We start from the raw sequence: 14,723 nt of genomic DNA on the forward strand, positions 1-14,723 counted from the left end.
CGGATCAAATGAAGCTCATGGAAGATGAGTTAGGGCTTTGGAAAGTTTGAGTGGATGTTAGTGAAGGTTTCTAGGTGATTGTTTGGGGTTGAAACACTTTGAAAATAAAAAATGCTAACTCTGTTTTTGAAGTTTCAGCTTGAATGTTCAACAAAGATTTTGGGGATTTTCAAGCGTGGAGAATGAAGGGGACACCTTCCCCTATTTATAGGGAAGGTGTGTGGATGGTTTGGAGGGAAAGAATTGAAGGTTTGCTTCAGAATGTTGGGTGACTCGAAGCATGCTTGAGGTTGGACATTGGGGGACATGAGTGGTTGTTGTGTGAGCTTGCTTGCACCTCCAACCACTTTGTCTTGGTCCTTAGCATTGATTTGGAACAAACAAGGGACTTGGTTTGGCCTTCTATGGATTTCACTTTTTGCCAATTTAAGAAAATTCTGATTTTGCACATGGGGTCGGGTTTTGCATTGTGAGGAGTTTTTGCTACCAAGTTGACTTCCTACTACACCATAATACCATATGCAACATGTTTGGGGACCATTGGGATCATATTGGATTGGTTTGAGGACTTGGTGAATGGAAATGCAAAATATGCTTTGACTTGGTCTAGTTTGCCCATCAGGATGAAACTCCATGTTTAAACCATGGCCAAATGGAATTGGCTCGTGCATTTTGTCTCAAAATTGTACCAATTGTTCCTTGCCATGTCATTAATTGAATGAAAAAATAACAAGAATAAAAGGGGTTGTGGTTTGGAAATAACAATATGCTAAAATAATGGTCTTGGTCATGTTTTAGGGCATGGTGGGCATGTTGGACCAGCTTGGCCAATGCAAAAGTTAAGCTCCTTCCTCAATGAATTAGGTCTTAGACCTTGAAATAAAGTTGGAGAGGAACTTATTTAGGACATTTGGCTCTAAGTGTAATTCAAAAATCTTGTGAAATGAGAAAATTATGGTCTTAGGAACTTTCCATAGGCCATTCTTGCCAAAATGTGACCAACCAACATGACCTAAAAATGAGATTTTATGATTTCTTGATTTCCAAGGCACAATGGTGGATGATTGAAGCTTATATGATCATACATGATAGGAAATAAGATTTGGAGCTTTGTGGGATGATTTTAGGTCAAGTTCATGAGTGGATCAAAGCATTGAAAGTTGAAAAATCATGACCAAACCAAGTACCTATAACATGGATTGAATGGATGTTTAAATGATGGATTTTAATTGTAATGGACATGAAATTATGTTGAATAAATGGTAGGTTGATTGGATGATCAAAATTAAGCAAGGTCAATGGTCAATGGATCTCCATTTTTGGGTTTCTTAAGCCACAAGTTTTGTCAAGAACAAAGGTCAAGCACCTAGGGGTTGGTGATGCAAGGATCATGTTGAGATGTTTCAAAGATGTGGGGCATGAACAAACTTTGGATTTGAGGGGTCCTCAATGAAATGGTCAAGATCCATGGGGAATCAAGACTTGTACAAGCCAAATGAGGGTCAAGAAGTAGGGTTAGGGTCATTGGATGACCAGATGAATCTTGATGCTTATTCAAAGGGGACTCACCATCCAAATTGGGTTTGGAAAGTGAGTGAGACGTCTTGAATGATCCTATAAGCTTTGTTGGATTCTTGAGGATGAGATTAGGGTTAAGTTGACTTGGGCATACCTTAACATGATCAGAGGGTCTCGAGGCTTTGCAGATGAACCTCATGCCTTGAGCTTGTGGATTGTTGTAGATCATTAAGCATAGATGCATATGAGATGACATGTATGGGATGTATGCTTATGGATTAAGGTTTAAGATGGTGATGCGGAGGTAGGGTAAATTTGAGGGTATGACACCAACTTGTTCAAATTTAGTCAAAAACACTTTATTTCTTTTATTGGGTGTTTTTTAAAACCATTTAAAAGCTTCTAGTGCTTTAAAATTTGATGGGGTTTTATTTCTAAGAAAATAACGGACTAGAGAAAAGAAAAGAGAATGCATTGAAGGGGAGAGAGAGGAGAGAGAGAGAGAGAGAGAGAGAGAGAGAGAGAGAAAGAGAGAGAGAGAGAGAGAGAGAGAGAGAGAGAGATAGGCTAAGAACACTGACAGTTGGAGCAGCCACAACACTAGTGTTGCGTTGGATGGTTGATTGAGTGACTCTCGACGTTGCCTTTTTCTCAAGGGTTCGATCTCTGATTCAAATGAGGAGATCAGAGCTTACCGAGTTGCGGTGGAAAGAAAATGGTTTATTGTAGAATTTAGCAGGAATTAGATATCGATTTCCACAGACAATGCCAATGTTCTGTTTAGGAACAAAAAATGGTTGATGATTTTGTGAAATATGACTCAGGCATAGTTGAGCGAGCTTTCGGTACGGTAGAGTGGGATAAACATGCAAGATTAACACTCAAACGCCCAAGTCAGTGACTGAACGAGAAGTAACATGAGTATGAGAATGAATATAATACATAATTTTGGTGTGTGAATGACTTTATATAAAGAGAGAGGTTATAGCTACTCCTGATTGATTAAGTGTCTTGTGGGAATCATCGTCTGATTAGATATGACGGTGAAAGATTGGTAGGAGGTTAGAGTTGTCTCCTCCGAGTTTAAGTGAGGTTGTACCTATTCCTCAATATAAATCGTTTTATAATATCAATTAATCATTAATGTTATTTTTCATATTATACCCTTAAATATTTATTATTTTCTCTCTTTTTAATTATGTTAATTTATCGTTCCAATACCATTAATAAAAGATAATTTTGTAAATCCTTCATAATTTTTTTTATATCACAATTATTATATTTTTTAATACATATAAAAAGTAAAAAATGATTTATAATAAATATAATAAATAACAGAGAAAATAGTTTAGGATAGTTTGTTACATTGAGATAGATTAAAATAATGAATGTCAGATTTTAAAGTGGCATGATATTCCAAATGAGTTGATTTTTGTGCAACATTTGTTTTCATATTAAAGTGGGATATGGAAGGTAGATAAGAGGTAGATTGGTGGAAATTAATAGACGAGAAAATAAAAGAATAAAATACAAGTGAGCCATTCTACCTCTATCATTCATTAAATACAAATCCAACTTTGCCAAACCCTAATTTGGCCACTACCTCTACCAAATTAATTAAAAAAGCTTATCAATCTTAGATTTCATTTGGACTTTGAATACTTGGTCATAATACCATCATGAATTAATTTAATCTAGCTAAGATTTTATCACTTTATTCTAAACATTATGTTCCATCACAATATACATACCAACACGTTGTAAAATTTTAAATAAAAAAATGCTAAAGGCCAACTATATATTAAGTTGTGGCATAAAATTAAAATTAAAATTTATAAAAGTATTTTATAAGCATAGTCTTTTTTCTCATAAATAAAAAGGATCAATATCTTACAAAATAGTTTTAATTGAAAATCAACTCTTGTTTTTGAACATTAATCTTAATATTTTATACTTTTTTTTTATTTTTATAATTTGATAATTGAATTGATCGAATCAATTCATATCCAAAAAAGAAGAAAAGAGAAACACACGCAATCGTCAATTTTCTGATTCTATCTGAGAAAAAGGTAAGAACTTGAATTCTCCCCCCTTCAGAAACACACACAATCTCTCTAATTTCATACTTTATTCAAAAACTAATCACTCTCGTTTTTGTTTCTTCTTCTTTTCAATTACTTTGGATTTCTTTAACCAAGTTACTTACGAAGTTCTTGATCTTTCTTGTTATTATTATTATTGGAATTTAGCTATTTGTTAAATTCTCGCGATTTGGAGCTACCCCATTTGCCAAAGTTGAAATTTTTACTCCGCATTTATACGTGGGTCACTTGGATTTTTTGCTCTGTGCTACAAGTTTGGGGGTGATTTATTTATAATTTGTTTGCTTTATTTTTGAATCATGATGAGTATTTGTTGTGTTTGTGTATGCTGCTTGAGATTGAAATAGTTAAATCACTGTTTTTGGTGAGCACCATTGTGTTTATTACATATGAAACATATACATGATGATATAATATTGATGTAAACCAGGTATCCTCTGCGTGCAATTGCAGAGACTAATACCTCAAATCTTGAGGGATCCTAATTGGCAAGACTTTTGATGCTGTTGCATTCCTAAGCTCAGGTTCGAACCTGGGACCTTGGTTAAGTTAGAAGAGATTCGTGTCATCTCATTTAATTTAGTGCTTTTGAGTTCAAACAGACATTAAATCCGAAGTGTCGGTGTGTTTGATATCGTTACGCATGTTTTGTTTTGTGGGTTAATGGCACACTGTCTATTGTAATTCCTAAGTTTTGTATAACTCTTTAAACTTTTCAGAATTTGTTAGAAATGTTTTTGTTTTATAAGTATGATCACTCTGCTCCAATTGTAGTGTAGTTTTGTCAAATAGAAGCTATGGTACTGCATCTAGCAGAATTTTAACACACCACTGTTATTTCATGACACACAATTTAGTAAGAACTGTTGTCAGAAAATGGATATTGTAGTTCTATGATACTACAACGTAGCAGAATTTGAACAACCCACTATTTTGCATGATTGACAACACTATAATGTCCATACTCAATATATTCAGGAGTTTGATGATTATCTATTTTTGAGGATTTATATTGATATATTAATGTGATTTCAATAGTGATGTGATTGACAACATTGTGTTGGAGGAGTTGAGACATTTAACTTAGGATTAGGAGTTTGATGATGATCTAGTTTAGAGGATTCATATTGATGTTATTCAATATTCATTTTGTTTACTACTTACCTTTATGTTTCAGGTAATGCAAGTGCTTTGACAAAAACTGGATATTAGGTGTCTTGTTTTCGAACTTGACAAGATAGTATAGTAGGGTGAAAAGCGATGGCTGCATCTAGAAAAACCAGAACTATGTTTGAAGATCTGGTAAAAGACGGATCACTTAAATGGTTGCTTGGTAAGAAGAGTTCTTTCGATGAAGAATTTGAGGAGATGGAAAATTCACCTTCTGCTGGGAGGAATTTTATACCCGAGCTTTCTCCAGTTGCAAACCTAGTAGTTCGTAGATGTTCAAAGTAAGTGTATTTTTTGGTATCTTGTTTACTTGGCAACAATATTGCTTCATTATGAGTTTTCAAACTTTCACTCTTGTTGGATTTAGTTTGAATATTAGGTTGGTGAGGACCCTTAACGTTTATTTCTGTTTGATACTTTGTTGGGAGAGACAATGTACTGATTGCCCTATAATTTTTTGATTGGAAATTAAATTTTAATTAGAAACAAATAATGCAGGATCCTGAAGACCTCTTCAAGTGATCTTCAGGAGAGCTTCAAACAAGAGGCATCTGATTCCATAAAGATTCCATCACGATATGCGAGGAACTTATTGGAGTATTGTTGTTTCAAAGCACTTTCGTTGAGAGCACAAATGTCTGGTCATCTACTCGATAAAACATTCCGGCGCTTGACGTACGACATGATGTTAGCTTGGGAGGTCCCGGCTGCCACTAGCCAACCTCTGATTAATGTAGGTCTTTCAGAATACGAGTGAGATTTTTCTTTGAGTCTTGCCTTACTTCATAATTCATGCCTTTTTGGTTATCTGTACTTTTATATTATACATATGTATTCTATCTATAGGTTTGTTTGTAGTTCTTTTAGTAACACTAACGAGCCTCGTTTTATTAGAAGGTTGATGAAGAAGTGTCTGTTGGATTAGAAGCTTTTTGTCGAATTGCTCCTGCAGTTCCCATCATTGCCAATGTCATCATTTGCGAAAATCTTTTTGAGGTGCTGAGTTCTTCAACTGGCGGTCGTCTTCTGTTCTCCGTCTATGACAAGTACCTCAGCGGGATAGAAAAGTAATAACCTCTACCTTTAAATATGGCATTGCTTTTCCTTTTGCCTGGAATGCAGTAATAGTCTATGTATAGTTTATGATCAAACATTTACGTAATACCTTGACCTTTAAATACTTTTATCTTTTCAGAGCAATAAAAAAAATGAAGAGCAATTCAGAGTCGTCTCTCCTTTCTGCTGTAAGACTGAATAGGTGTGAGAAGATTCTTGAGGTTGATGGAACCGTCACTACACAGCCAGTTCTTGAGCATGTAGGGATTTCCACCTGGCCTGGTAAGTGTAAAAGTATATGTTCCCAATATATATAATATAAACTTGGTGACTATAAAGTGCGGTCACAGGACTCGACATTATTGACACATACATGTTGATATTGATTATAATTTGAGAAAATGGTTTAATTGAGTGTAGCCACAAGTGTTGGCGTCGTGTCAATGTCGGAAGCCGACTGGGTTGGTGCTACATATTGCTGATGCTGTAAAAACATGCATTATTCATTCTTCAAGACTTTAACAACTCTTTGTAACATGCATGCAGGACGGTTAATCTTGACAGATCATGCACTTTATTTTGAAGAACTTCGCGTAGTATCATATGACAAACCGAAAAGATATGATTTATCAGATGATCTAGACCAAGTTGTTAAACCCGAGTTAACCGGACCATGGGGTACTCGACTTTTTGACAAAGCAGTATTCTATAGTTCAACAGCCTTGTAAGTAATTTCACAATTATTTTTTTATAGGTAATTGATAACTTCAGAAGTTTATCTTGGCACCAACTTTTAAATTGTATTTCTCTTGTAGATCAGAACCAGCTGTACTAGAATTTCCAGAGCTTAAAGGTCACGCTCGTCGTGATTATTGGCTAGCTATCATAAGAGAGATTCTCTGTGCTCACAAATTCATAAGCAAGTACGGACTTAAAGGGGTCGCACGGGACGAAGCAATTTGGAAGGCTGTTTTAGGAATTTTGCGTTTACAAGCAGTCCAAGATATTAGTTCTTTGGGCCCTATAGAGAATAATTCTCTTCTCATGTTTAATTTATGTGATCAGCTTCCAGGAGGAGACTTGATATTAGAAACCCTTGTAAATATGTCGAACTCAAGGGAGTCGGATCGCGTGAATGATTCCAAACCTGAAAGCGAAATGTATTCTATCTCGGTCTTGGACATGGTTTCAAACCTAGGATTCGTATTTGGAACAAGTTCAAACAACTCAAATGGGAGCAGAATTGCTGTAGGTGAAATAACTGTTGGAGAAATGACTTCATTGGAAAGAGTGGTTAAAGAATCTAAGAACAATTATAAAAAAGTCGTATCCGCACAGGCAACCGTTGACGGTGTTAAAGTTGATGGCATTGACACTAATTTGGCTGTCATGAAGGTACTAATTCATTATCCATTTTTACCTTTTAGCCAAGCTCTTATGTGTTTTGCTTTTATCAATAGTGTTATTATTGGCTGTGAAGCGCTAACACTGACACTGACATATAAACACCAATAATAATTTACTCCAAATTCGGAATAAAAAACCATGATTCCATGAATAGTCTTATTTTATCTCTAATATGTGTGATTTTCTCTAATTTCAGGAATTACTTTATCCTCTAGATGAACTTAGGAAGTGTCTTCAATCTTTGGCATATTGGGATGATCCATTGAAATCTTCTGGGTTTTGTTTGTTCTTCGGTTACATTATCTGGAGGTAAAACTTTCATTGACCGATCAACATTATATATTGACTTATTATTTGTTGAAATGAGGGAGAGAAAAAACATTTTCTATTGAAATTTTATGAATTTGTTATATAATCAGATAAGTATTTTAAGGGTAACAGTTATATGGATGATAAGTACTTTAAGAAAAACAAAATAAAAAATTATTCTCATGTCTCATATTTAACAATCTTGTTTGGTTCCGCAACTTAAATAAGGGCTTATGTTGCACTCATAACATAAGCGCTTATGATATAAGTGTTTATATATTAGTTATTTCTATAACAAGATAAAATAAAGTCAAATTGTTTTCATAGAAGTTATAAGCTGTTGTCATAACTTATTCTTGAGAGCTTATGAAAATTAGCTTAAAACGGCTTATGTAAATGTCATAATTATTTCCATAATCTCTTCTACTAAGGGTCTGTTTGAATAAACAACTTATTTGCAGCTTATTTATAACACAAGTGCTTACCGAAATAAATGCTTATGAATAAGCTTGCATAAACTATTTATATAACAACATAAAATAAATTTAGATTGTTTTTATGCAGTAGATAAGCTCCATTAGTATTAAGCCAATCCAAACAGGCGCCAAGTCTCATGAGTGCTTATATCAATAGATAAGCTCAAATAAGCCATCCAAACATTGCCTTCTTATGATAACTTGTATAATTTTATTATAAATTGCAGGGGTTGGCTTGGATATGCAGCAGCACTATTGCTTGTGTTCCTTTCAATTTTTATGATACTTACCAAATGTTTTAGTCAAGGTAGGCCTGTAACCGAAATCAAAGTAGTAGCACCTCCACCAATGAATACAATGGAACAGCTTTTAGCTGTTCAGAATGCTGTCTCTCAAGCCGAACAGCTCATACAAGACGGTAACATATTTCTTCTCAAGATCCGCGGCTTGTTATTCTCCATTTTTCCTCAGGTGTTTTCTCATTCCCCTACTCCCATCGTTACTTTTCTATCGAAAGAATCATACATTGTAATAATTGTTTATTTTTATATCAGGCCACGGAGAAGATGGCATTTGGTCTTCTATCAGCAGCGTTGATTTTGGCTTTCTTACCTTGTAAATACGTAGTTCTTCTATTGTTCTTGGGGACATTTACGATGTATTCACCTCCGAGGAAAGCTAGCACGGAGAGATGGGAGAGAAGATTAAGGGAATGGTGGTTCAGCATACCAGCTGCTCCTGTTAAACTCGACAGAGATAAAGAGGACAAGAAGAGGAAATGATGATGATGACCATGAAATCTTTGGCGGTGAAAGTTATGTACATGTTTGTGTTGAATACTTAGATTCTCTGCTGTAACCGTTTGATCTTAAATCGATGGTTGAATTGAAATCATTTAAAACTAGTATGCTGGTAGAGTAATATGAACCGTCTGATCTTAAATCAGTGGCCGGAATTCGTTACTGCACGAGACTGTGTGATGTTTTTACAGCAGGGATTTCGAGTCACTTGTCATATGTAGAAATGTTTGAAATGTAAAACTCAACAGTTGAAGCAAAGTGATTAGAAAATGAAGTGAATCTTGCATAGAATTTCTTTGGTATGTATATATTTTTTCTTTCAATAATGAATGTAACATGTAGTAGTATAGAGTTTAGTGCGCCAATTTCAACCCAAAAATTCTCAAAAACTAACAAAGAAATAGCAATGAAATTAGAGGTACCAACATAGAAAGCTAAAACTTTCTTTATTATTCTGAATCACAAATCTATGAAATTCACTATTAAAAAAAACTGAAATAATAAATCTCCTGAGAGGTACAACATTTTGTCTACAACAAACAAGTATTATTGATTCTTCAAAAAAGAAAATGAAGTTCTATCCTGGAAAACTAGAACTTTTATTGGCACAAAAAAATTCAAACCAGAGTAAAACCTCAACTATAATCCATAGTCACCAAACTCACTCATCTCTTCCAAGGTGTTAGAGTTTGGAAGAGTGGCTATCATATTGTTAGAGAAAAATGAATCAGAGTAGTTCATTAACGGCGGGCTCGAGTACAAGAACTCCGGCAAGTTTGATGACAAATAGTTTGTCATGTAAGGGTTAAACGCAGGCTCAAAAATTGGTGCCTCCGATGCAATGAAACATTGATTTTCTCGATTTTCTCCAATGTTGTTACCATAAATGTGTTCATCAGTGATCACCGATGACGAGACGTCATTGTCCTCGTTTCTAAGGATAACCACTTTCTTTTGGTCATTCTCTTTGTCTCCCACCATCTCACTCGTGACGGACTCTTGGTTCGGAGGTTGGTCTTGATCTTGAGACGACAGAACAATATTGTTCTCGTTGTCCTTTTTCTCCAAGGGAGTGAGTCCGGTGAGTTTTTGCACCAACGTCATAAAGTCCTTAGGCGTAGTGTGGATGACACGCGGAGAATGCGTGTAAATTATTACAGGGTGTCGATGTTGTTGAGGTGGTTTATTTGATGCTGCCATGCTATTGATCATCGTTGATGTTGTTGACGATGACGACGAAGATGACGATGGCGGGGATGAAGATGATTTTTTGATGAAATGAGAATCTCTATTGATTTTCAAATGTGGTGGTAACATTCCATTAACGTTGTTGTTGTTGTTGGATTTTGTGACTATTGGGGTGATTTCTTTCTTGTAATGAAATGGTGAAGGACTCATGGTTTTTGATTATGAAAGAAATGTAACAAAATCACAACAACATAACAAAATGAAATTTAGGTATATGGTTATGAAAAATTATATATAAGGGTTTGCTTTAAAGGGATTTACACAAACCTAAAACAATTAAGAAAATAAATTTAAAAATAAAAACAAAAACGGTTTAGATTGTTATGATTTTGTGGAGGTAGTTAATTAAGGTAAAGATTTATTAGGGTGAATTTGTTACATGCATAGCAAAAATAAAAATTGTTAGGGGGAGAGTTTGTTAGCCAATAGAGTTGTGACACGTTGGCAATATGAAAATGGGAAGGGGTAGTTTTGGGATCTCGTTGAGTGAAGATGAGTGTGCTGAACGTGTGCATAGTGGTGACGTGTCCAAAGAAGCTAAAGAGATGGGTTATTTTAGCAGTGTTTTATGATGTTTTGGTGTGGTAGAGCGTAATTTAAGGTTATTCAGAACTAGAAAAAAGTAAATTGCTAGAATGTCGAGTTTTATAATTTAACCTTACTCATTAACTTATACTGTACAAAAATTACTTAAATTTAAACTTATTATTATTATTATTATTATTATTATTATTATTATTATTATTATTATTATTATTATTATTATTATTATTATTATTCAAAAATTAAACTTATCATTACATTTATCTTTTTATTTACACGTCACACACCTGCTCTTCGTAAATATAGTTTTTTTAACGGATAAATATAGCTCACTAAATTTTCAGAAACAATATATATAGCTAAATTAATTTTTATTGATAAATAATAGTTTTTTAAAAAACAAAATGTTTTATTAAATAATAAATAGGATCTAAAAATACACAATATTTAGAAGCAAAAATGCACATAACAATAACAATAACGATGATGAGGATTTAATTCATATCCATATTCATAAAATGTCAAAATATTTTAAGGTATAAGTTAATCATAACGGTCATATATTTAAAAATATTTAATTTATTTTAACTATCCTTAAAATAATATTTAAAATGACTGATATGGATTAATAATATAAGTATTGAATTATATGTTTCGTTGCTAAATCACAAATATAAAGTTATGAAAGTTACGGTAGAATAAAGTTTTCGGTGTAATAGAGTAGAATTGTACCTGCTGCAAGGTTAACACTTAATCGCTCAAGTCATTATATGAAAAAGTGAAAAACATTTAAATTGTATTTGTAACTTATTATCTGAGATGATGATATTCCTTATATATATATATATATATATATATATATATATATATATATATTATATATATATATATATATATATATATATATATATATATATATATATAATATATGGGAGATGAATATCTGTCTTGCCATCTTTCAGGTATGGGCTGTGGATGAACGTTGTATGTGCTTGAGGCATAAATCTCATGCAGTTGGGTATATGATAGTTAGGAGAATGTTCTAGAAGTGTGATTGAGCATCCAGTTGATACATGTTGGTCTAGAGCGTTCCGACTTAGGGTGGTCGGATAAGGGAGATATAACCAGATCATACCAATTGCTCTCAAGACTTGCTTGGAGTTCTGGAAGTCGGGAAGTCGAGAAGTCTTTAGTAGCTATGGTTGGCTATATCGAAGTCTTATCTTGGTTTTTTAGGAATGAATCGTTTAGTATACATCACTGAAACAATGAAGGAATGGACATTTAATGCTTTCTTGTCGCTGATTCGTTGTTGCTTTTGATTGTTGACACATCACCCTAGGCATTCAGATTAGGAATCAACTACCCTACGTAGGATACTCAAGTATTTTCCACCCTCGTGTGGATTGATGGGACAAGAAACTTGTTACCCTCTTATTTTCCCTACATTGTTCGATTTGAACAATTGATCCTCACTTTGCCCTTTCTTATAAGAATTTAGGCGATGCTTTCCAACTTCTTTCCCTGTCATTACCATCTACTTATCTATTTTCTTCACACTGCTCTTCTTTATTTTGTGAATCCTAGGTCTTTACTCGATCCATTGGTTTGATGACGACGATTGTGGTGGAAGATTATTCTTGGGTCGATCTGAAGTACTTGGCCAAGGAATCTGCTTTCGTTCAGGAGAGAGAAATGCCATTTGGTCTTATAGAAATATGGGTTTCCTCCGATTAAGGCATTATACTGGTTCCGACCCAAAAAAATGATATTTCACAAGTTTGAAGGGTGTTCTATCCCTTTCTATGCCCCGCATTTTCTAGGATTTGGGCGTTTGTCTTCCACTGACTTCTTTCGAGAAAGAAGTTCTAGACCATCTTTGCGTTTCTCCTTCACAACCCCACCCATGTGCTTGTGGTTTCGTCCAAGTATGAATACCTGGGAATATGGGTTCGGCTTCTCGAGATTTCTTTTTTCACCTTTTTGAAGTATGCCTTGCTTCGAAGGGTGTTGTTGGTCACATGTTTGTTTCCCTTTGTCGTGCTCAAAACCAAATCTTCAGGGTTTATGTTGATAGTTGGAAGTATTTTAAACCTAATTACTTCCTAGTTAAGCTTCTTTCTCCTCTTACTCATGAGGAATTCTGGTTTGTTTCCCCTACTTCTGCCAGAAAAAGTGGTTGCACGGATCAACGACGATGATTTTGGTCTCCGAAAATATTTTTCCAAATGTGCCAAAAGTTATTAGGTCTCTTATGAAGCTCTTAGTGTGTCTGATAAAGATAAGAAATTGATTATGCTTTCTTTTTCTAAAGATCTGATTCCCTGCAAGGAAGTAGCGAAAGCTAATTCTGTGGAGGGGAGGAAATATGTATTTGATACGTTGTTTTATTTCTTTTTCTTTGCCACTCCTTAATCAGTTATCTGTTGATCTTAAATAATTTCTAATGCCTTTCATTCTTCCCTATGAGGTGGAATCATTAAAGACTCGTTGTGGCCTTGCTGGGGCAAAAAAGGTGGTCCTTGAGAAAAATTCCCTAAAAATGCGGGATCGTGTGGAACATGGGTCCATCATATCTGAGGAGAGGCGTATCCATGGGTCCTCGACTGAATTAGCTGGGCAGGTGGAGGATCTCTAAGACTGGCTTAAGAATATTGAAGATGATATCTATTGGAGTGAGCTCGAAGCGGAAGTTGTGTCTCTTGTTATCCGAAGTACTGTAGAATAGTTGGTCGAATGGAAGAGATTTTGGTGAAAGAGAGGAAACTCTTCGAGGTCAACGAGTTGCACTAGATGTCCAAATTCCAAGAGCATCCTCATATTTATCTCTTAGAAAAGGATGCCTTATGAAGTGTCCTATGCCAATTGGAATCTCTTGCCCATAGCTTCTTGCTTTCCGTGCTTCCTATTAAAAGAAATTAAAATAACATGAGAATTCATATAAAAGTCTTAACACAAAGTAAAAGATAGTGTATTAAAATACACTAATCACTTCAGCTTCAATCCATTTGGTAAAATAATCAACAACTACGATCAAATACCCAAGTTGGCTAGGAGCTGGGGCGAAGGGGCCCAGGAGGTCCATCTCCCCTTGCATAAATGACCATGGTGAGGTGAGGACATGTAGCTCGGTGGATAGGATGTTGAATACTTCTTTGTGTCACTGGCATTGGTCATATTTCTTTGCATACTCTCGAGCATCTTGGACCATGATTGGCCAAAAATATCACGTGTTTAGGACTTTTTTGGCTAAGGCGATGACTCCTCGATGTTTCCCGAATATTATTTCATGTACCTCTAAGAGAGAATAATTAGCCTCTGCCTTCCCCAAACTTAATAGGGGAGAAGAGAGACCTCTCTTGTATAGGATCCCCTTGACTATCGTATACCCACTGGCTCTTTTCTATATGGGCATGGCTTTTGAAGTGTCTAGGGGTAGATTCTCGTGTTTGATATGTTCTTTAATCAGAGTGATCCAAGAAGGAGAGGTTTTCCCATATATTGTCATCACGACTTTTTCCCCTGGCCCGATACTCTATGTATTCTTAGTCTCTTGAAAACAATGAATGGTTGATTCCGGGACTTCGTGTGTTGGCTAGTTGGGATAAAATATCGGCGTAGGTGGTTTCTTCGTGAGGAAGTTGGGCGATTTCATACTCCTTTAAATTCTCTAAATTCTTAGTATCCAGCTTGAGGTAATTTGCAATAATTGGTCTTTGTCTTGAGCTTCGCCCCAGATTTGAGAGACGACTAATTGGGAATTCTTCCATAATTTGAGGCATTCTGACCCTACTTCCTCGGCTAATAATATCCCGACCACTACTGCTTCGTACTCAACTTGATTGTTGGTGGCCAGCAATTTGAATCTAAATGATACTTCTATCACAATTCCTCAATTATTTTCTAGAATGACCCCTACTTCGCTTCCGCGCCTATCAAACGATCTATCTGTGAAAACTAACCATGCATGGTCTGGTGCCGACGGAACTGCAATCATTTTTGCTAGGAAGTCGGCGAATACTTGAGCTTTTAGTGCCTTTTTTTCCTCAAAAGAAATTTTAAACTCGGACAACTCAATTGTCCACTTATTCAAT

General features: G+C 35.2%; 2 protein-coding genes across 8 annotated transcripts; one reads left to right on the top strand and one right to left on the bottom strand.

The window, feature by feature from the left end:
* Positions 1-3,439: 3,439 nt before the first annotated feature.
* LOC127115559 (uncharacterized) lies at positions 3,440-9,129 on the top strand. Of its 7 annotated transcripts, none has more exons than XM_051047077.1 (11): positions 3,455-3,587; positions 4,051-4,144; positions 4,798-5,071; positions 5,289-5,523; positions 5,685-5,857; positions 5,986-6,128; positions 6,393-6,570; positions 6,662-7,241; positions 7,450-7,562; positions 8,266-8,509; positions 8,593-9,129. In XM_051047077.1, the coding sequence occupies exons 3-11, from the start codon at positions 4,881-4,883 to the stop codon at positions 8,818-8,820; spliced, it is 2,085 nt and encodes a 694-aa protein (XP_050903034.1). In that variant the 5' UTR covers positions 3,455-3,587; positions 4,051-4,144; positions 4,798-4,880; the 3' UTR covers positions 8,821-9,129. The 7 variants fall into 7 exon arrangements, with proteins under 7 accessions (XP_050903047.1, XP_050903034.1, XP_050903064.1 ...); XM_051047107.1 differs by having other exon boundaries at positions 5,688-5,857; XM_051047094.1 differs by lacking the exon at positions 3,455-3,587 and adding an exon at positions 3,612-3,881.
* Positions 9,130-9,350: 221 nt separating this feature from the next.
* Positions 9,351-10,292, bottom strand: LOC127115605 (VQ motif-containing protein 20). The gene has a single exon (XM_051047110.1). The coding sequence runs from the start codon at positions 10,234-10,236 to the stop codon at positions 9,478-9,480; it is 759 nt and encodes a 252-aa protein (XP_050903067.1). The 5' UTR covers positions 10,237-10,292; the 3' UTR covers positions 9,351-9,477.
* Positions 10,293-14,723: the final 4,431 nt, after the last annotated feature.

Source organism: Lathyrus oleraceus, chromosome 1 (genome assembly GCF_024323335.1).
Source record: "Lathyrus oleraceus cultivar Zhongwan6 chromosome 1, CAAS_Psat_ZW6_1.0, whole genome shotgun sequence".
Taxonomy (NCBI): Eukaryota; Viridiplantae; Streptophyta; class Magnoliopsida; order Fabales; family Fabaceae; genus Lathyrus; species Lathyrus oleraceus.

What these genes read in the sequence shown, in the direction of transcription:
- LOC127115605 (XM_051047110.1), bottom strand. Translation starts at nt 10,236, where the DNA reads ATGAGTCCTTCACCATTTCATTACAAGAAAGAAATCACCCCAATAGTC.
- LOC127115559 (XM_051047090.1), top strand. Translation starts at nt 4,881, where the DNA reads ATGGCTGCATCTAGAAAAACCAGAACTATGTTTGAAGATCTGGTAAAA. An exon ending in AGGGATTTCCACCTGGCCTG is followed by an intron (nt 6,129 to 6,392) that starts GTAAGTGTAAAA and finishes ACATGCATGCAG; the next exon opens with GACGGTTAATCTTGACAGAT. An exon ending in CTAATTTGGCTGTCATGAAG is followed by an intron (nt 7,242 to 7,449) that starts GTACTAATTCAT and finishes CTCTAATTTCAG; the next exon opens with GAATTACTTTATCCTCTAGA.